The following is a 23,602-nucleotide window of genomic DNA, read 5'->3' on the forward strand; positions in this document are numbered from 1 at the left end:
ACCTCTGCCAGTGGCTACTGTTAATCTATTAGTCCTTGTATCCCCCCAATCTAGCAGTTTTCCGACCCACCTAACACTGCCTCGATAGCATCAGCAAACATTTTTGCACCCTTTCTATTTAAGTGTATCCCATCCCTGTAGAAGCAGTCTCTCCTGTTAACAAGTACAGACCAGGCTGAAAAAAATTCTACCCCTTGAGCCTTGCACAATCTTTCCACGGCAGAACTGATCAACAGGGCTCTCATCATATACTCCCTGCTATCGTGTCTAGGCAGAATTGTAGACACTTTCAAATTCAACCCTAATTCACGGCTTTTTTTCAACAGTGACCTGTACTTTTTAAGTAATTCCGCTGGGCTCCTACTCTTAATATCATTAGTGCCATCGTGTAAAACTATATCACCTTTTGTGCCCTTAAAAGATGATATCTGCTCTACAACGTTATCAACCTTTGCCCCTGGCAGACATACCCTGGTCCTGTTACCTATCCTTTTTACAAAGCATGTTTCCCGTTTCCCTGACAATAGTCACCAACAACTACTAAATAATAACTAAGTTGTTATTATTTAAATCCCAGTTGAGCAAGACAATTTAGTTCACTTTGAACGTTGTACTGAGCTAAAGCAGAAACACATTTCCAAAGAATTGTTGCCTTTCGTTATTACAATTACTTTTTGACAAGTTTGAAAGTCGATTTTCTGATATAAAATCCCATGAAAAAGTTTGTTTGAGAAACCATTTACTTCAATTGCTTGAAATTATTGATCTTCAAGCAAAACTATGATTCAAAAATAAGTATATAGATGAAAAATAAACTATTTGAACTCTACGAGGCTTTCCCATCTGAAGATTTTCCGCTAATAAAAGAAAATGCCACGAAAATGGCTACTTTGCTCGGATCAACGTATGTTTGCAAGCAGATTTTTTTCACTCATAAAATCAAATAAATATTTAAAAAGAAACAGAATAACAGATGATAATTTTTTTTTATGAAACCTCCCAAACACGAGAGGTATTAGAACCTATAGTACCTTGCTTCGGTTGGAGTTTGAGAAGATGAAAAAAGATACTTGTTGACATTAGACTTGAACTCCTGTAGACTGTAATTTTCAGGAAATACGTATGAAGGAAGGTTGTTCCAGAAAATGGCAGTTGAATGAATAAACGAGGAAGATAAAAAGTTGGTTCTGTGAGTTTGAAGTTGGACAGTAAATGGATGTTAGTTGGTGGTGGCATGTGTAAGGACTGTTTTGAAAGAGAGAGCTAGAATTATAGTAGCCAATTCAGAAGAACAGTGCCCATGGAAGTATCTGTAGAATAGGCATGCAGCAAAAACAGTACATCTATGAGGCAGTGAGTGGAGAGAGACTGTTAGAGAGGCGTCATTAATTAACCTAACTGCCCTCTTCTGAATGAAATCTAGAAGCCTGAGAGAGGTTTTGGGGGCCACCGCCACACACGTGGGAACAATAATCCATGTTAGGGCAGATTTGCGATTTGTTGTTGTTGTTATTCGGTTTTTAGGAGTATTAGCAACTAAGGCCATATTGCTCCGGTGCGGTGGTTATTCCCTGACCTTTCCGCATCCTCCGTATTTGGTGGTGACGGGCTCGAACCCCAGTCTAATCAAGAAGCGTGTGCTATGCACTGCTGCACCTTCCCACCTGGCTAAGGAGGCGCCTTTTGCGATTTGTACAGAGTGAACAACTGTTTGAAAGAAAAAGTAACACCGAAAGCGAAAACCAAGTTTTTTAGATGCAGAGGCAGCAATGTTTGTATGTTCTTGTGCCAAGAGGGATTAGAAGTCAGGTTTCTTGCTTAGAAATCGGAGTGTCACCAAAGATAAGCATAGGAGCAGAAGAATCCTTTTTGCAAGATATATGACAGGACTGAAATCAACTAAGTTGTCTTTGCACCACTGGAATCGCCATTTAAGGAATTGATTGCAGATATTTGAGATGTTGAAGCTGATTGAGCAGGGCAAGGTTTCTCAAACTGGAAAGTGGAATGCAATGTGCTATCATCTGCAAAACTATGGATAGGATTTCCAATCAATTTAAGAAAGTCATTAATATACAAGAGGAAAAGAATGGAGAGAAAGAACTGAACCTTGGGGGACACCAGCATTAGTAGTGAAGTTAAAAGACAGAGAGCCATCTACCATCAAACACTGTGAGCAGTCAGAGAGAAAACTGGATAACCAATTACAAAGAACAGTTGGCAAACCATAAGATGGACACTTGTTTAGAAGATCTTTATGCCAAACACAATCGAAAGCTTTTGAGATGTCAAGAGCAACTGCTTGTGTTTCACCGAAATTTTCCATTGAATTTTCCATAAATTGGTAACATATGCCAGAATATCATCACTGTGGATCGACACTGACGGAATCCATACTGGTGATCATTGATCAGACGGAAGGTTTCTAGATAGTTTAAGAGTTGACGGTTAAGTGATTTCTCCATTACTTTAGAAAGAGTAGAAGTAATTGGATGGGAGGGATTTGTCACCCTTTTTAGGAACTGGCTGGATATGGGAAAATTTCCAAGCAGAAGGAAAAACACCTTTGGAATAAGAAAGTGAATAAAAGTGGCCTAGAACAGGAGTAAGTTCGGGAGCGCAGTTTTGAGAACAAGTGGAGAAATACAATCAGGACATAATCTTCATTATGTATTGAGATTGGCGTCACAAATTTGCAACCAAATTTTGAACAATTATTTTAAAATATCCAGCCACAATCATCTCATTAAATGTTAAGTTTTGTCCAGTAAATGTTGTTTTGTATTGTACTTAATAAAATTTTTGAATATTTAAATTTTAGATTTATCATTATATTTATTTATTCACCTTAATATTGAAAAGCAGTGATTCTTTTCAGGTTGTAAATTTTCTAAAATGAGCATTTAAAAGTGAAAGTAAAGTATATTTTTTAAACAAAAGTGAAGTATTTGAAACAGAAACAAAATTAAAGTATTTAAAAAAAACAAAAAACAAAAGTAAGTCATATTTTTTATAATTTTAATAAAATCTAAAAAATAAATCACTGACAGATTTGTTGCACATAAAAGTGCTGGGAATTTGCATTTTTATATATATATGTAACTTGAAAAGGAAAAAACGGTAACATGAAAATAGAAACTTTCTTTTAAGAGTAACAAGATATAGAAAATGTGACACACAATTTTTTCTCGAATCACTCTGCGCGGCCTGCAAAACAAATCTAACTTTGAATACGGCCCTGTATGGGAAAAGGTTGGACACTACTGTTTTAGGGAGTTATGTAGCAAAAATTTGCACTTCCGAGGTCGTGGAATGAATTACCAAAAAACAATGTGTTATTGGGTTCACATTACGATATTTTTGCGATACGATGGTAATGGATTAGTGCCGTAAAGCAGGGTACACTGTATTGTATAGCTACGCATGTGGTTTTAAATGCGGTATTTATGAATGAAAAATTTAGGAAAAAAAAAAAAAAACTTGTAAACCCAGGAACTCATAAAGCAAGAACTACCTGTATTTATTAATAATATTGATGACAGTATAATAGATTTAATTTTAAAATTTTCAGATGATACAAAGATTGGTAGGATGGTTATCAATCTAAGCTACTGAAACAAGATCTATAAAAAATAGGCCGATATGCTGAGAAATAGCAGTTGAAGTTTAACATTGACTAATGCAAGGTTGACTAATGCATATGGATAGCAGTAATCCCAGATTAACTTTAGTGGTACTACTTTAATGGAAAATGAAAAAGACGTTGGGATAATTGTGCAATCAGCTACGAAGTTCTCTGAGCAGTTTAGACAGGCTGCCAGGACAGCTCATGGGGTTTTGTCAGTGATATGCAGAAACTTTACTAGCAGAGATAAGGAGGTGATTATCCCTTTGTAGAAGGCCATGGTTAGGCAGCATCTTGAGTTTTGTATACAGGCCTGAAGACCTCACTTTAGGAAGGATGTAGTTCTGCTGTCATAGGTGCAGAGAAGGACAGTCAAATTGGAGGGAACAAAGGAGTGCTCTTACCAAGAAAGGCTTCAGTTCTGAAAATTGCAGTGCCTGGAGATTTGGCACCTGTGAGGAGATCTGATTGGGGTGTTGAATGGATTGAGTAAGCTCAATGTTGGTTTGAACAAATTTCCAGCTGATGTTTTGGAAGTGGACAGTTTAAGTATCCTTAAAACACCTGTTCAGTATGAGTATTAGAATGCCTAAATTATGCAAGGAAGCTGACTTTTTTTCTGCATATGCCAGAATAGGCGGGGGGGGGGGAGGATTTTCCCAATCACTCATATTTTCTCCATTGCTAAAAATTGACTATTCAATTCTATTTTTAACTTTTACAAACCCTTGGCCTTGACCACTTATGCAAGCATTTTATTCCAATGATCTATAATATGCTCATCTGCATATTCTGAACTGTGTTTCAAAGGAACATCAGTTAGAATCTTTCACTGATCTGGTTTCCCTTCTTTGAACCCTCACTAAAAGTGCTATATTTTTTATCACGTGGCCTACAGAGCAGTGCAGACAGGCCCCAGGACAGCACATGGTATTTTGTCAATGCTGTACAGGAATTTTGCTAGCAGGGTTAAGGAGGTGATTATCCCTTTGTATAAAGCAGTGGTCAAGCGACACCTTGAGTACTGCATACAGGTCTGGAGGCCTCATTTTTGGAAAGATGTAGAGCTGCTGGAACAAGTACAGAGAAGGGAAATGAGCTTGATGAGTGGAACAAATATTTGCTGTTACCTAAAAAGGCTTAAGTTCTGCAAATTGCAGTGTCTGAAGATTAGGCACCTGTAAGGTGATCTAATTGATGGTATAAGGCCTTGAATGGTTTGAGAAAGCTCAATGCTGATGGGATATTTCTTCTTTCTCAGATTATGCACTTGAGGAGACATAAATTCAAATTCAGGAAAGACAGTTGTAGAGTAAATTGTGCAGAAATTTGCCTTTAGTCAGCGGGGTTTTTTTTGGGTGATGCTATATAAGCTTGCTTCCTTGCATTGTATGCTGCTGCTAATGCTAATATTTGTGTAGATTATGCGCACACATGTGAAATGCAAGCCAGAAGTTTCTGGACCAGCTATGCGGGTGCTAACCACATGTAGTATAGATGCTGCTGAACTAATTCATTGTGAGTTAGCATTGTGAGTTTTGTACATGTGGTTATGTACAAAACATAATGGACATAGGACATTATGCTTTTGTGCAATTGGTATTTCAGTCTGTTTTTGCACATTTTTTTAGTTGAATTTGCTTTTAGTTTTAGTGAATTTGCATCAGATTTTGTCATAAACTTGGAAACTTATGAAATGCTTAAACAAGTATTTGGTGATGGTATGGGTAGATCACAAAACTTTTCAATGGTATTTGTATTGACAAGTGGTGAATATTGTACAAATACTTAAGACACTTAATTTGAAGAACATACATCCCATACCATCAGTTTTATGTAAGGACTGAATTGCACAGTCCTGTATTAGCAAGCTGAGGAGGGGGAACCCCTGATGCCATCAGACAACTAACACATTCCTGTATTAGTTGAATTGGTTGAATAGCATGAATTGGTTGAGTGTGCACCTGTTATCTTCAGCGTGACTCTGTCCATATTATAAAGTTGTTACAATATGGACAGACTGTCATGTTGAAGATAAGTGCATACCCACTTTCTAACCTGCTCATAAGTAAGATTGGATTGAATAATTTTACACAAAATAAATTGATTAAAAAATTAGTGTTCTTTTTTTTTGAAATTTCTGAATTTCTCCTGTCTAATCGACCAAAATTACCTTTTACTTCAATGATTTTCTGCTCTGTATGTGTACTGTAATTGTTATGCATACACCAAATTGCCATTGCCACCAACGGTTCTTCACCGAATTGTTACATACAGAAAATATCATGCACCACATATAGCAAAATGTCATGTACCAAATTGTCTCATACATTCAACTGTCATACACCAAATTGTCTCATACTGTCATGCACCAAATTTTCTCAAAGGTCAAACTGTCATGCACTGAATTTTGCATACACTAAACTGTTATGTGACAAATTGTCTTATACCCAATTGATGTGATCCTTCATTTCTCTGCCATTCCAGTGAACGTGGGTCGATCTTGGAATCACGAGATATGACTGAAATGGATGGAAATGAAATCTATTATGTAAAAGACATAAACACTACTTGCAAATATATCTTCTTCTTCAGTGTACCGTCTCTTTGCAGAGGTTGGCTGTCATCTTCTCAATGGACAAATGTGAAGTAGAAGCCCTAAACAAACCCTCCAAATTACTTTGAGGTTTGCTAACCAAGATTTCCTTTTTTTCCCCTCGACTTCTTTTTCCATTGATCTTGCCCTGGATTATCAATTGCAACATCTTATATTTGTCATTTCTCATCAAATGTCCTAAATATTTTAATTTCCTCTCCTTAATGGTGTTAGTTGTGTCTGTTTTTTTCTTCATTTGTTTCATGATCTCATCATTCTTTATCTTATCAATCCATGACACTTTTAACATTCGTCTGTAACATGAATCGTCTGTAACACGATCATCTCAAAACTCAAAAGTATTTAACTTATTCTGGGTCTTCTTTGTCAGAGTCCAGCCCTCAGCTCCATAAAGGAGGAGAGAAAAGACAAAACATCTCTCTATAAATTCTTTTTCTTAAAGGAGCATAAAACCATTGTAGCTTAGGAGATTCTTAATTTTAAGGAAGGCTGCACATGCTTGTTCAATTCTTGAGTGTGCTTCAATAGAATCGTCCCAGTCCTTGCTCAGCATACATCCAAGTTAGCAATAACTTTTCGCTGTTTCAATTTCTTCGTTATTGATTGTAATTTTTGTTTGCACTTCTTTCTTACTGATCACCATAAGTTTTTCTTTTCTTGATGTTTAACTTTAGACCAAAATTTTCACTTATTTCATTAACTCTATCCATTGATGCTTGTAAATCCTTCTCAGAGCTGGCCAGCAATATAGTATCATCTGCATATCTGATCATATTTATTGTATTGCTATTAATCTTTATCCCTTCTGTACATCTCTCTAAAGCTTCTTTAAAAATTTCTTCAGCATACATGTTGAACAGTATATGTGATAGAATACAACCTTGACAAACTTTTCTTTTAATTTCTGTCTCTTTGATTCCTCTCCTTCTATGGCATACTGTTGCTGATTGTTCCCAATACAAATTCACCATTATTCTGATGTCTTTGCTATCATTTCCAATCTTCTCTAAGACTTGGAACAGTTTGTCATGTCTTACCCGATCGAAGGCTTTTTCATAATCCAAGAAGCAGATGAATACCTCTTGGTTCACATCTTTATATCTTTCTATTAGAGTCCAGACTACAAACATGGCTTTCCTCATACCCAGTCCTTGTCAGAAGCCAAATTGAGAATCACTAAGTGTTTCTTCATATCTTTTATAAATTCGGTTGTGTATAATCCTTAGAAGTATCTTCAATGCCTGGCTTTTCAAGCTAATTGTTCTAAATTGAGAATTCAACTACAGTATTTGCATTTGCACATTTTGGTATGGGTACAAACAATGATCTCAGCCATTCTCTGGGAATATCTCCAGTGTCATAGACCTTTTTGAGCAGACCAACCAGTGCCGGCGCCTCCGTAGCCAGGTGGGAAGGAGCAGCAGTGCGTAGCACACGCTTCTTGATTAGACCGGGGTTCGAGCCCGTCACTACCAAATATGGAGGATGCGGAAAGGTCAGGGAATGACCACCGCATATCCCGGAGCAATATGGTCTTAGTTGCTAATGCTCCTAAAAACCAAATAACAAACAAACAAACCAACCAGTGCCTCTACCTTTATTATCTTTAATAGTTCTGTTGGAATTTTGTCAGGACCACTTCCCTTTTTGGGTTTAGCATATTTAACAGCTAAGATCACTTCTTCCTCCATTATATTTGGTCCTTCCACATTTTCTGATCTGTCAAACTTTTCATTTCTGTTGTCATCAAACAGATTTTTCTTCAAATATATAATCGATAATAATAATATATATTTTCTTTTACTCTGATTATTAATGAGTATGATTTTTGTAAAACTAGAGCCTTAAAGGCCACATCTGGAATACTGCATATGAGTTTAGAAACCCATATTTTAGGAAGAACATAGACCTGAAAGGGTGTACAGAAGAGAAAGATGATTAATTGGAAGGATATTCTTATGAAGAAAGATTAGCATTCTCAGAATTACAACATTTAGGCCTGACTTAGCTGAGTGGATAAAGGTGAGAGTGCAGTAGTATAGACATTTGAGTTGACTATGGTTTGAACTCATTTAACTGCTATATACAAATAATGATAATATTGTTATCAAATAAATCATAATAAATTCCTCTGATGTAATAAATTCCTTTTTCAGCCTCCATTTGATTTCTAGTTTTTCCATAGATGCCTAAGTTAAAATATAATTTTGTTTTATTGTTCTCAAATAAGCAAACATTGTAATTGATATGAAAAATTTCTAGCACACATTCAAAATTTGCCTTTCCACTTTTCATAGCATGCAGATATAAATAAAATAAAAAATCTACATAATCATTTATGTCTTGGCTTCCAGAAATGCCAGAGTAAAAAAAGAAAAGTCTCAACAACTTACTTCTCAGTATTTGTGTGATGGATTTATAATCATTACACACATAATTATCAGAAAGAACATCTTCTTGGCAGATTCAAAAGACTTTTCTGCTAAAGAGATTTATGAGGTGAATCAATGTAAGGCTAAGTATGTAAGGCTTTAAAAGGTTTAAGTAAACTAAATACTGATGGCACCTCTACTCTTTCTCAGATATCACATACAGAAGCACATAAATTGAAAAAGGATGTTTGCAAAATAAATTTGTGGAAATTTGTATTCATTAAAAGTTTATTTAGATATTAGTTTGGAAAAATTGTTAGAAAGAATGGGGAAAATGTATTTTTTATTTTGCATCAAAATAAAATAAAACAAAATTACCTTGCATCATATTGCCAGTACTTATACTAAAAAACTGATATCTAAAACTTAATTTTCCCACAAACCAGGTGTGATAGCAAAATTTTATGGTCATAGTCATGTTCAGCACTACAAAATGCATATGGATTATATATTTTATTTTGAAGAAAAACAAAAAAAAAAGTTGAAATACATTAGCCAATGTTACTATTGTGGTTTTAAAAACATTTTTACTCTAATGGTACCATGAAGAGGGAAAATTTCAGAATGTTTTATATGGGATCTGTTTTACATATTTGAAAGTTTATTCAGCCCATTATGTTCTTAATCTTTTAAACATGTATTATGATTAACAAATATATATTTTATTAACAAAAGTTAGTGAAGTTTTTAAGAAACAGTGTTAACAGAATTTAAAAATCAGTTAATGAGAAAGATTTTAAATTATGAAATATTTACTTTTGGGAAAATCAAGCAGTCATTAACTTCTTGAAAAAGAATGAAAGGTGCTGTTTATTTTTGCATCCTGAAAAAACTATAAATGCTCTTGATGTTTTTTTTTTTTTTTTTATTATTATTTTTTTATTTCAGGTATTTGACCGTATAAGGAAAGAAAAACCAGAAGCTCTTAATAAGGTAATTCCAATCTGTGGTGATATAACACTTCCTGGTCTTGGAATAAGTCAATCAGATTTAAGCATCATGGCTAACAGTGTTAGTATTGTGTTCCACTCAGCTGCCACAGTAAAATTTGATGAACACCTAAAGTGAGTTTTATTTGCTGGATGTTGAAGTTTTTGATTTTCTCAATGTTTCTATTAATTTACACATACTTCGTAGTAGCTAGTAGCAAAGCTTGATGCTAATGATGAAGTGGTAATCTCTAAAAGTTGTAATGTGCACAGTTTATCTTTTGGCTTTTCATTTTTATGCAAGATACATGAGAATGAATACAGACATTTATTATACGATTTGAAATAATAACATTATTTAAAAGATAAGAACTTTTATTCATTAATAAAACAGCATATTCTTACATTATATACATAGAAATATTAAGACAAAAAATACAAAAGTGGCTAAAAATTCAATAAAATAAAACCATTTTTTCCCTTATGTATGGTTTTACCTTCTCTTTTCAAAAACCAACAGTAGTCACTCATCATAGTTGGATCACATCTTCTGTGATAGCATGGTTAAATGAAGAGTACAGGAGTAGATGCTTTTGAGTTGCCTGTGGTTAAAGCTCTTGTAACCATTGAATAAGGTAATGTTCTTGTGCTTTCTATCTTGTCAACTCCATCAAAACCATATGTGCTGTTTTCCCTAGTAGAAACAAAAAGTTTATTTTATTTATTTTAATATCCTGGTAGAATCTCTCATTAATTTGTTGCTGGCAGTTTCTTGAAAGATCCAGATGCGAATGTAAAAATTGTATTTTAAAAGACATCTGGAAACAGTCATTACAACAGTTATTTACAATTTTCGTCTTTTTTTGTTATCTAAGAACTCATGAATTTAGGATTTAAAAGGTTGTTGTGTAACTAATTGAATGGAGTTTAATTTTTGTTTGGAACTGCTATCATATAACAATTTTCTAATTTGTGATCCAACAAAGATTCCTTCTCTGAGTCTTATATCATTAATTTTGGAAATATTTCCTTTAAATAGTTAAAAACCATTACTTTCTTTGTTCAAAGCCTTCACAATATTTTTCATTAAGCATGTCTTTATTTGACATGGAGCCAACCGAGCTAGCCGGGTGGGTAAAGTGCCTGCCTGGGAACCCAAAGGTTACAGGTTCGAATCCAGCCTCGGGCTTGGATCAGAGTAGAAAATGCAAAAACTTTGGGAGGTGCATTATGGCCACAGAAGCCGATGCGCAACAACTAACAAAAAAAAAAAAAAAAAAAAAATGACATGGAAAAAGAAGTGTCAACCTAAGATTCATTAATGGTATATACAGCAGGCCCCCGTTATAAAGCGGTTTGCTTTGCGCTAATTCACTATAATGCTGCTCTTATATTATAACCCGTATCTGACTATATCGCTCTTTTACAGATTGCATTTTTGGCATATTTAACGAAATCGTTTCATTTGATGGAGTTGATAACTTGAAAATGAATAGCAAAACAGCATTAAAACGTTTCCCACGCTGACTTGAGAAATTTTCCCACGCTCAGTGAAATTTTCTCGCACGCTAATTTAATTGCATTAGTACAGTCACTTGTTATGTAGTTCCGAGATCATCATTTTAAAAAATGATCAAGTATATATTGCTTGTAATATTTGCGTTATATGCATTTATCCGAAGTCTAGTCATCACTCAGTACAGTATTAGACATTGTGCGTAACAGACAGTTTACTCGAACATTGTGCGTAACAGACAGTTTACTCGAACATTGTATCGTAATTAATGCAACCAACGCAGTTACATTTTCGAAGAGTTAATAATGGTCAATAAGAATGAAAAAACAACAACGTCTGGGAGCAGTACGAAGACTATAAATGTAAGAAAAAGACTGAATTTGAAAATTAAATTAGATGTTTTGAAGCGAATCGATTCCAGTTAACGACAAGCGGATGTGTGCCATAATTTAGGACTTGCAAGTTTAACTGTAAGAACAATTATAAAAAAATAAAGAATTAATTTTAGCAGCGGGAAAGATAGCTGTTCCACTGCAAGCAACTAGGGCTAGGCCGGCTATTATAATTGAAATGGAAAGACGTTAACTAATTTTATTGAAGATAATATCCAATGCAGAATTCAGTTAAGTTAAATATTCTAAAAAAAAAAAAGAAAAAAAAAAAAGAGAGAGAGAGATTAGTCAATATGATGATCTGAAGAAAACTCACCTAAAAAAAAAAAATGCGGAACCATTTAAAACTGGTAAGGGCTGGTTGAATAGATTTAAAATTAGGGAGAAGTGCAGATCAAGGAACCGAAACTTTCAAAAAGGAACTTTTTAAAATTATTGAAGAGGGGTATTATGTGTTATACTTCTCAACAAGTTTATAACATAGATGAAGCAGGACTTTTGTGGAAACGAATGCCTAAAAGAAGTTTCATATTGAAAGAAGAAAAAGACATGCCAGGTTTCCAAGCGGCGAAGGAAGGATCGGGTGATTTTATTGTTGGGTGGTAACGCTGCGGGGGATTTAAAATTGATTCCCCTTTTAGTTTATTTAGGAGAGGGCCAAAGTTCAACCCAAAATCGACACATTTTTCATGATTAAATTCATGATTTTAATTGGAATTTTAAGTTTAATTTTGACATAAGTAGTTACCACATAATTATATATGTATGTTGGTTGGTTGGTTGGTTGGTTGGTTATTAGGATTTTTATGGCGCATCAGCATCTAAGGCTATAGTGTGCCAAATATATGTATGTAAGCAGAATATTTTATATGTACAAATATTTGAAAATTAAATATTTTGACCGACATTTGTGCATCATTTCACTACCATTTATTATTGATTAGGAAATATCCTATGGCACTGACCGCAACTTACAAATACATATGTTACCTTATGGGAATGCGGTGCTCGCTTAGCACAGATTCACTTAACGCTTTGTTTTTCCGGAACGAATTATCAGCATTAAGTTGGAGTCACCTGTATTGACATTACTTTACCTAAAATGAACTGTTATTGCACAGGCCATTACTTAATGGCTTAATGCTGTTGTATTACTCAACTGCTGTACAAGAAGTGGAAACAGTAATATCGTAGCATTCTAGTTATCTGAAATTATTGCAAATTTCTTTCACTTTTATTTTTTCCCCTAATTTTAGTCAAAGAAATGACACATTTAATGTTTTACTGTAAGAAGCAAAATTATCTGAATATAAAGTCATGCTTGCATTTCTTCAAAAGCATTGTCCAAGTTTGCAGACGATACAAAGGTTGGCAGGGTTGTTAAGGACACTACTGATGCTATGCTGCTGCAACAGGATCTGGAAAGGTTGAGCAGATGGGCTGAGTGCAGATGGTCTGCAAGAGTAGCTCATAGTGTCTTGTCAATGATATACAGGAATTTTTCTAGCAGGGATAATGAGGTGATTATACCTTTGTATAAGGCAATGGTCAGGCCACACACCTTGAGTACTGGTACACACCTTACAGGTCTGGAGGCCTCATTTCAAGAAGGATGTAGAGCTGCTGGAACGAGTACAGAGAAGGGCAACAAGATTAGTGAATGGAACAAAGGGTTGATCTTACGAAGAAAGGCTTAAGTTTTGCAAATTACAGTGTCTGGAGACTAGGCACCAGCGAGGTGATCTGATAGAGGTGTATAAAGCCTTGACTGGTTTGAGCATGCTCAATGTCAATGGGATTCTTCCTCTTGCTCAGAATAATCACCTGAGAGGGCATAATTTCAGATTGAAGAAAGACAGATGTAGGATAGATGTGCGGAAATTTGCCTTTAGCCAGCAGGTAGTTGGTTGGTGGAACAGACTTCCATCCCCTATTGTGGAAGTTGATAGCGTAAATAAATTTAAGGCTCAGCTGGACAGGTATTTCGAATGAACGGAGGGGTGAAATGGAAGTGTGTATTTTTTTTTTTTTTTTTTTTTTTTTTGGCTGATGCTGCATAAGCTTGCTTTCTTGCATCATATGCCTCTACTAATGCATTATAAATGAAGAAATGAAAAGTTAATTTCATCAGTGTTATTTATGTGTGTAGTCAGTTTTACTAATATGATGCATAGAAACTTTTCCGTAAAATAAAAGTTACAAATTCACCATTTCATAAATTATTGCTGCTAAAAATTTATATAATAGTTAGTTTGTTTGTAGACAATTTAATTTTTTTAGCAAAGTTTTTATAATACCACATCAGTTTGATTGGTGTTATGTTCAAATGGCATAATGTTCAAATCATTTAAAATGGGTTGATGAGACTGAGGCACTTGTATTGTTTACATTGAGGGTCCAGGATCATAACTAACATGATTAAAAAAAGGACAAATGCCTCTCTCAAAATGTAAACACTTCTGTGATAAATTTTTGTTCTGCAACTTTTTTTAGTGGGACTCAGTCATCACAGTTTCTGGTTGCAGGATTTTTAATGTAATGTATTCTAAATTTATGTTATTTGGTTGATTTCTTCTGACCAAAACACCGAGCACTTTCAGAACATGCACAGGCTTTCAATTTAAATGTCAATAACTGCAGTGCTACTAGTGATTGATATGACAACTGAAACATGCCAGGCAGTAAACTTGAAGTATTTTCGTGCAAGGCACTGTATGTGATTTTGTTTTGAAACAACTACCACTGAACAACAGCTAATATACTTGTTTATATGTGTCACTTTTATTTTTAGGCAAGCAGTTGAAATGAATTTACTTGGAACTAGGAGATTGATAGAAATATGTCATAAACTCCCTCATACAGAAGTGAGTATTGCAAATTTAATTTATACTATAAATGAACAATTATTTTTTTTTATTTTTAACAAGACAATTGAATATTAGAAGTGATAATTCTCAATTAAATTTTTAGGCTGTCATTCATGTATCCACTGCTTATTGCAACTGTACAAGAGATGAAATTGATGAAGTACTTTACCCACCTCCTGCAAATCCACAGCAAATAATTGAAACTACAGAGTGAGTATGTTTCATGTGATAACACTACTCTGCATTTAAAAAACAAATTTCACTGATGTTTCCTCAGAAAAGTGTGTTTCTGAATTATTTTCTAATGCTGATTTCAAAATAATTTCTCTTTGTTTCCATTACTTCAGGTTTCTTCAAAAATCATAAAAGAAAATTTCATTTTTCACAATTTTTTATTAATATTGGTAGAATTTGTGCACTGGAATTACAACAAAATGCTTCTTTCACCAGGCTTTTACATTTAAAATACATGTTAAAATACACTATTAAAATAAAGGGCAGTATATGGTAAAAAGCACAATAAACACTCACTGCTCATTTTAAAAACTGATCTATAATGGCTCAAATTTTCATTTCTTTGATTTTCTTGGAGATCTTTCCATTTTAAAATCTCTCTTCAGCATTCAGCAATCATATTGACATGTCTTCTTTTGGATGCCCTCATCTCCATGTCTTTAATGTCCTGGTGATTGTTCTCTCCCTGTTCTTCACTAACACACCTAGATTTTTTGAGAATAGTCGATGTGGGATGAATGGGAGTGGGATTGATGAATGATAACGTAAAAAATGTATCTTAACATTCTACGTTACAGTCTATGTGAATGCAGTGTACCTATATACCTGCCAAGTGATGGATTCATCTACTAGCGAGGGGAGTGACAACGTCGTGTTTCCCAGGAATCAGATATCCCATGAATTCTGTCTTTTCAGTGTAGTAAAAAGGTAATTGAAGCAGGGACCTTCCTGAGTTTAAGCTTTTGCAGCTTTGTCCATCAAACCCAGTTTGATGTACAAGGAGGACAGTTTTGGGGGTCTATCAGTGGTTTACGAACTATGTTGTTTTTCACAATTTTTTATTATGAAATTCACAATATTCTTTTGCAGCTTTGTCCATCAAACCCAGTTTGATGTACAAGGAGGACAGTTTTGGGGGTCTATCAGTGGTTTACGAACTATGTTGTTTGATCTTAGCAACAAACTGGCCCTCTTTGGCCAGACCTTGACATCCCAGTGCTAACTCCTTGCCCAACCGTCCCACCCACACTGTTCAAAAGCAGGGCATTTTTGTGTAGCTAGTTTGCTGTCCGAATAACATGCCTATCACTTGAAAGTCAGCACAGACCAATGAACCATGTTCTTCATACTTAATATTTATCAACAACTTCTTCAAGAACTTTCTTCAAGTTTTCATATGTTTCTTTCAAATGCTCAGAGTAAACTACTGGAATTGACTGATATTTATTTCCATTGTGAGCTCAGCTTCTTGAAGTTTGCCAACATATATTTTCATTTATATTCTTGTAGTCTGTATCATTGTTGTTCCCTAAGAACTTGGGGGAGATACACAGACTAATAGATTAACAGTAGCCATGGGCAGAGGTGGAAATGACTCTTGCAGTGCTTCTATTGGAATGAGCAACAGTCCAGAAAGCAAGTTGCTGGGGATTTCAGGAACTGCTGGGAGTCATTAAAGAAATAAGTACACGGGCTGTATTAGAATAACTAAGAGTAAGAACAGTTGCATGTATACTTGTATGTAAACCAATGTGATTATAGTAAATAAATTTTATGAATTTGAAGTGCTGGTCGAGACATCAAAGGCTGATATTGTTTGGATATCAGAGACGTGGTTTAACACAGATATAAAGAATGCAGAATTGGAATTTGGGGAGTACAATGTATACAGAAAGTATAGACAGGATAGGAAGGGAGGAGAGGTTATGCTGTTAGTTAAGAAACACATAAAATCTAAGGAAATGCAATGTTGAGTCAGTTTGGTGTGATATAAGCACTGGGAAAGCAAAAATGAGGGTAGGAGTTTTTTATAGGCCTAATGACTCTGATGAGTACAATGAACAATTATACAGAGAAAGAGCCCAATAAATCAGAGTTTCTTATAATGAGGGATTTTAACTTCCCAGGATTGGGCACTCGCACACTAGCAAGACTTTTGTGGATTTAATAGATGATTGTTTTCTACAGCAGCAAGTTATAGAGGCAACCAGAGGAAGTAATACTCTTGATCTGATTGTCTGTAGTGATTCTTCATCCATTAATATAGCTCGGACATAGCAGGGGGTTTGTTAAGGGGAAGCCTTGTCTGACCAATTTGATTGGATTCTATGATGTAGTCACAAAGGAACTGGATGCAAATAATAATTTTGATACCATATATTTGGATCTTAGAAAGGCTTTTAATACTATTGCACATGGAAGGCTGCTGCACAATTTGGAACAGTGTGGCATTGGAGGCAAATTGCTGCTATGGATAAAGGGATGGCTCAGTGGGAGAAGACAGAGTGATAATCAATGGAAACTGCTCTTAGCATTAGCAGAGGCATATGATGCAAGAAAGCAAGCTTATTCAGCATCAGCCAAAAAAAAAAAAAAAAAACACCCACTCCCATTTCACCCCTCCGTTCGTTCGAAATACCTGTCCAGTTGAGCTTTAAATTTGTTTAGGCTATCAACTTCAACAACAAGTGATGGAAGTCGGTTCCACCAACCAACCACCCGCTGGCCAAAGGCAAATTTCCGCACATCTATCCGACATCCGTCCTTCCTCAATTTGAATTTATGCCCTCTGAGGTGATTATTCTGAGAAAGATGAAGAATCCCATTGGCATTGAGCATGCTCAAACCATTCAAAGCCTTATACACCTCTATCAGATCACCTCGCCGGTGCCTAGTCTCCAGACTCTGTAATTTGCAAAACTTAAGCCTTTCTTCGTAAGAGCAACCCTTTGTTCCATTTACTAATCTTGTTGCCCTTCTCTGTACCCGTTCCAGCAGCTCTACATCCTTCTTGAAATGAGGCCTCCAGACCTGTATACAGTACTCAAGATGTGGCCTTACCATTGCCTTATACAAGGGAATAATCACCTCCTTATCCCTGCTAGAAAAATTCCTGTATATCATTGACAAGACACCATGCGCTACTCTTGCAGCTCGTCTGCACTGCTCAGAGAACTTCATATCTGCCTGCACAATTACCCCCAGGTCCTTTTCATTCTCCACCACTGTCAGTGTAGTACCGCAGAGTTGATACGTTGCTCTGGGGTTACTGTTTCCCATATGCAGCACTTTACATTTGTCGATGTTAAACCTCATTTGCCACCTCTCAGCCCATCTGTTCAACCTTTCCAGATCCTGTTGCAGCAGCATAGCGTCAGTATTGTCCTTAACGACCCTGCCAACCTTTGTATCATCTGCAAACTTGGACATTAAACTTGATATCCCATCATCAATATCATTCATAAACACCGAAAACAACAACGGACCCAACACTGAACCTTGAGGAACTCCACTAATAACATTAGTCCACGTTGAGCAGTGTCCATTGATTACCACTCTCTGTCTTCTGCCACTCAACCATCCCCTTATCCATAGCAGCAATTTGCCTCCAATGCCACACTGCTCCAATTTGTGCAGCAGTCTTCCATGTGCAACAGTATCAAAAGCCTTTCTAAGATCCAAATATATAATATCAAAGTTATTCCCTGCATCCAGTTCTTTTGTGACTACATCATAGTATCCAATCAAATTGGTCAGGCAAGACCTGCCCTTAACAAAACCATGCTGCGTCTGAGCTATAACTGAATTCTTGTCTAGATGATCCTGCAGTGCTTCTTTAACCAGTGCCTCCATTAATTTACCTGGAACAGAAGTTAAACTAACAGGTCTATAATTACTTGTGTCAGCCTTTGATCCTCCTTTGTGAATTGGGGTTACATTTGCACATCTCCAGTCTATGGGCACCTCCCCTGAGTCCAAAGAAGCTCTCATAATTATGGCTAGGGGTTTGCATACTTCCTTTGCTGCCTCCTTTAATATAACTGGATAGATCCCATCCAACCCAGGTGCCTTTTTTATGTTTATCCTCAACAATCTCTCCTCCACTTTCCTCTCAGTTATTACAAAATCATCCAGCTCACTGCCAATGTTTACTTTACCTACATCATTCTCCTTCCTGAATAACTCCTCATGCGTGAATGTAGATGCAAAATACTCGTTTAGATTGTTAGCCACCTGAGCAGGATCCTCAACTGTTCAACCATCAATATCCAGTGGACCAATCTGATTCATCCCTTTCCTTTTCGAGTTCAAGTATGTAAAAAACTCTTTTCTGTTTTTCTTTGCATCCTTTGCCAAGGATTTTTCATAGTCTGCCTTTGCCTGCCTAATCTCCTTTGTGACTTGGTTACAGACCAACTTATATCTATCATAGGCTTCCATGTCACCCATTAATTTGTATGTATCCCATGCATTTTTCTTCTCTGCCACATGTCTCATTAGCTCATCTGACAACCATTTAGGCCTAAACCTTGAACAATATTTCTTAGTTGGTATGTAAAGCCTGGTAGCCTCCAAGATTAGTTCCTTGAATGCTTCCCATTTTGAGTTTGCTGTTGGTAACATCATCAGTTGGTCCCACTGTATAGAATTTAAATACTGTCTCAGACCATCATAGTCGCCTTTACGAAAACAAAAACCCTTCCCTTTACCTCTGATGGTAGTTACCTCCTTGAGTAAATCCCACTTCAACACACTGTGATCACTGCCACCTAGTGGTTCATTTATCTGCAGGTTCTTAATGCATGAAGAATCACTACTGATAATCAGATCAAGAGTATTGCTCCCTCTTGTTGCCTCACGAACATGCTGATGTAGAAAACAATCATCCAATAAATCCACAAAAGCCTTGCTAGTGTGCGAGTGACCAACCCACAAATTCCAGTCAATATCTGGGAAATTAAAGTCCCCCATTATAAGACTCTCAGATTTACTGGCCCACTCTATTTCCCTGTACAATATCTTATTATACTCATCAGAGTCATTAGGCCTATAGCACACTCCTACTCTCAATTTTGATTTCCCTATGCTTATGTCGCACCAAACTGACTCGACACTGCCCTGTCCATCGATGTCGACTGGCTTCACTTCCTTGGACTTTATGTGTTTCTTAATTAATAGCATAACCCCTCCTCCCCTCCTGTCCTGTCTATCCTTTCTATACACATTGTATTCCCCAAATTCCAGTTCCGCATTACTTATATCTGTGTGACACCACGTCTCTGATATCCCAACAATATCTGCCTTTGATGTTTTGAGCAATACCTCAAATTCATCAAATTTATTTACCAAACTCCTAGCATTGGTGTACACGCAGGTATACATGCACCTGTTTCTATTCTTAGCTACCCTAACACAACCCATGTGTTTACTTGTACCGCAATGACTACCAGCAGTCTCTGAAATATCCTGCATCTTGTTTTTCAGACTTCTGCTCATTTGAATAGAAGCAGTGCAAGAATCACTTCCACCTCTGCCAGTGGCTACTGTTAATCTATTAGTCCTTGTATCCCCCCCCAACTAGCAGTTTTCCGACCCACCTAACACTGCCTCGACAGCATCAGCAAAAATTCTTGCACCCTTTCTATTTAAGTGTATCCCATCCCTGTAGAAGCAATCTCTCCTGTTAACAAGTACAGTCCAGGCTGAAAAAAATTCTACCCCTTGAGCCTTGCACAATCCCTCCAGGGCCGAATTGATCGACAAGGCTCTCATCATATACTCCCTCCTATCGTGTCTGGGCAGAATTGCAGACACTTTCAAGTTCAACCCTAATTCACGGCTTTTTTTCAACAGTGACCTGTACTTGCTAAGTAATTCCGCCGGTCTCCTACTCTTAATATCATTAGTGCCAACGTGTACAACTATATCACCTTTTGTGCCCTTAAAAGATGATATCCGCTCTACAACGTCATCAACCTTTGCCCCTGGCAGACATACCCTGGTCCTATTCCACCTATCGTTTTTACAAAGTATGTTCCCCGTTTCCCTGACAATAGAGTCACCAACAACTACTAGTTCCTGTGGGACCAGCGCATTCTGCCTAGGGGGCTGCTTCTGTGTTGCCTGATGACCAAGTGCAAGCTCTGGCGTTGATGTGGGCAGCTGAGAGCTTGATGGGCCCCTCAATTTATTTCCTTCGAGGGCATCCACCCTGTCCTTCAAGCTCTCATAAAGGCCCATAACAACGCTGAGTTGTCGCCTGATTTCCTTGCACTCCTTACATCGTGCACACACAAAGACATCCCCCTTGGCAGTATCATGTCCCGTACCCGACTGCTCCGCAAACATCAAGCAAACAGTGCATTTTAATAGACTGTGATTCAGAGGGCAACTGCCCCCCTCAGTTCTCCCCTGAACCACAGCACTCCCATTAGCTTGAGCCTTTTGCTTTGCTGCTCTGGTCAGAGTCATGATTCCGATTTAATTCAATAAAATTCAAAACAAAAATTAAATCCTTAAGTTATATCCCAAAACAGTTATGTTATATATATATTTTTTTCGGTATCTAGTGTTTTCTACGAGTTCCCTTTATACAACTTCCGTATCACGTGTACCACTATAGTTATGTATTAATTATTTGTTACGATTAAGTCGTTATATATATATATATATATATATATAGAGTTAAAAGTACAATTTAATTGACAATAAAGTTTATCAAGATTAATAGATTTACTGATTAATTGACAATATTATATTATGCACTATACGACACTAAGCTTATGCTATCGTGTAAAAATGGCGGGAATCACGAACGGTATTTCTACGGACTCGTAAGTATTGATTAGCTTCCAAATCTCGCTATCTCAATTTAGAATAAACTAAGGATCCTGACTAGGTCTATAATCTACTTATAGATGATAATTTGATATAACAGTTGGTTAATAAATCGACTAAATTTGGTTAAAAAAAAAAATTTGGTTTGTGACACGTGGATTTGATACTGTTACCGATACTAAGTAATATCTACGAAATCTCTGTCTAAGTTAAACTTTAAACTAAGTATCGTAACTAGGAATATAAAGCTACTCTAGAAAATAAGTTAATATGACAATTTAAACTAATAAAGCAGAAAATAAATCAGGAAAAACTTCTCTGTTTGAAGAGCTTTAAGGAGCAATGCCCGCACAGGCTAACCTCGCACCCAGACTCCCTCTTTGTGGACTAATGTTATTAGTGGAATCCCCCAGGGTCCAGTGTTGGGTCCATTGTTTTCTGTATTCATTAATGATACTGATGATGGTATATCAGGCTTGCTGTCCAAGTTTGCAGAAGATACGAAGGTCGGCAGGGTTGTTAATGACAGTACGCTGCTGTGACAGGATCTAGAAAAGTTGAGTAGATGGGCAACTGAAATTTAACATTGACAAATGTAAAGTACTGCATATGGGAAGCAGTAACCCCAGAGTAGCGTATCAACTGTGTGGTACTACACTGACAGAGGTAGAGAGTGAAAGGGACATGGGGGTAATTGTGCCGGCAGATATTAAGTTTTCTGAGCAGTGCAGAAGACCTGCAAGAGTAGCTCATGGCGTCTTGTCAATGATATGCAGGAATTTTTCTAGTAGGGATAAGGAGGTGATTATCCTCTTGTATAAGGCAATGGTAAGGCCACACCTTGAGTACCATATACCGATGTAGAGCTGTCGGAACGAGTACAGAGAAGGGCTACAAGATTAGTGAATGGAAAGAAGGGTTGCTCTTATACGAAGAAAGGTTTAAATTTTGCAAATCACAGGGTCTGGAGACTAGGCACCTGTGAGGTGATCTGATTGAGGTGTATAAAGCCTTGAATGGTTTGAGCATGCTCAATGCCGATGGGATTCTTCCTCTCTCGGAATAATTGCCTGAGAGGGCATAAATTCAAATTGAGGAAAGACAGTTGTAGTTTAGATGTGCGAAAGTTTGCTTTTAGACAGTGGGTGGTTGATTGCTGGAACAAACTTCCATCTGTCGTTGTAGAAGTTGATAGCTTAAACAGATTCAAGGCAGAACTAGACAAACATTTGGATGAGTAAAATGAGAAAGGGTTGTTTTTTTTTTTTTTTTTTTGACTTGCTTTCTTGCATCATGTGCCCTTGCTAATGCTAATAAAAACCATATGCATGAATTATGCAGATCATAAAACTTTTCGGTGAAAGTACATCATTTCACAAGAACCACACATTCATCTATAATCCATACTTAATAACTGAAGTCATGACATTATCAATGAGGATATCTTAAAAGTTCCAGAAAGCTGTTAGTCCAAGTATGGAGACTAGCAATTGTGCACGTGTGCAAATAGCAGTAACTATGCACGGCTTAAAAAAAAAAAAAGAAACACTATCTTCTTGAAAGGTTCCAAATACAGGGAATGGGAAAAGACTTTAAATATGTGGGCTACAGAACTTGGCAACCAGGTTCATTAGAGGAGACTTGATGAAATACATAATATAACAACAGGAATTCAAACTGCAGGGAAAGAAATTCAGATTGAGCATTTTTTTTTTTTTCTTCTTCAAGCCAGCAAGTTATTAATAAATTAAAGTGGGTAGTTGAGGCTTACGGTTTTGGGAAATTCAAGGCTATATAGTTACCTACACAAGGACACAAGCAGTTTTTCTTTGTATTCATGTACAGTATTTACTTTTCATATTTTTTATTTAGTTATTTATTTTATTTTTTATAAAGCTAAATTCAAAGTGGATTCAGGCTAGTCATCATCATCATCATCATCAGCTATTTTCAAACCACTGCAGTATGAAGGCCTCTCCATCAACTTTCCAGTTCCTTCTGTTTTGTGCAATGGCCATCCATTTACTACCCACAAACTTATGAATTTCATCTATCCATCTCCACCATTATCTTCCAGGTTTTCTTCTAGCTCCTCTTGGGTACCATTCTGTTATTTTCTTAGTCCATCTGTCATCATGTCTTTGAGCTATGTGTCCTGCCCAAGACCATTTTAGTTCTTTAGTTTTGATAAGAATGTCCTTTACTTGAGTTTGCTGCCTAATCCATGTGTTTCTCTTCTTATCTAACAGTCTGATTCCCAATATAATTCGTTCCATTCTTCGCTGTGTAGTTCTCAGCTTCTCTTCCATATTTTTGGTGAGTGCCCAAGTTTCACTTCCATAAGTCATGGTGGGGAGTACACATTGGTTCAT

At 36.4% G+C, this 23,602-nt stretch overlaps 1 protein-coding gene across 1 annotated transcript in view; it reads left to right on the top strand.

The window, feature by feature from the left end:
- LOC150077407 (putative fatty acyl-CoA reductase CG5065) overlaps positions 1-23,602 on the top strand; it is a 227,872-nt gene that overhangs the window by 45,082 nt on the left and 159,188 nt on the right. Inside the window, exons 3-5 of the mRNA XM_090385889.1 lie at positions 9,563-9,738; positions 14,303-14,375; positions 14,482-14,588. Coding sequence (XP_090242015.1) covers positions 9,563-9,738; positions 14,303-14,375; positions 14,482-14,588 — 356 coding nt within the window. The remainder of the gene's footprint in view (positions 1-9,562; positions 9,739-14,302; positions 14,376-14,481; positions 14,589-23,602) is intronic.

Source organism: Mastigoproctus giganteus, chromosome 12 (assembly GCF_048544385.1).
Source record: "Mastigoproctus giganteus isolate SK-2022 chromosome 12, ASM4854438v1, whole genome shotgun sequence".
NCBI classification, from domain to species: Eukaryota; Metazoa; Arthropoda; class Arachnida; order Uropygi; family Thelyphonidae; genus Mastigoproctus; species Mastigoproctus giganteus.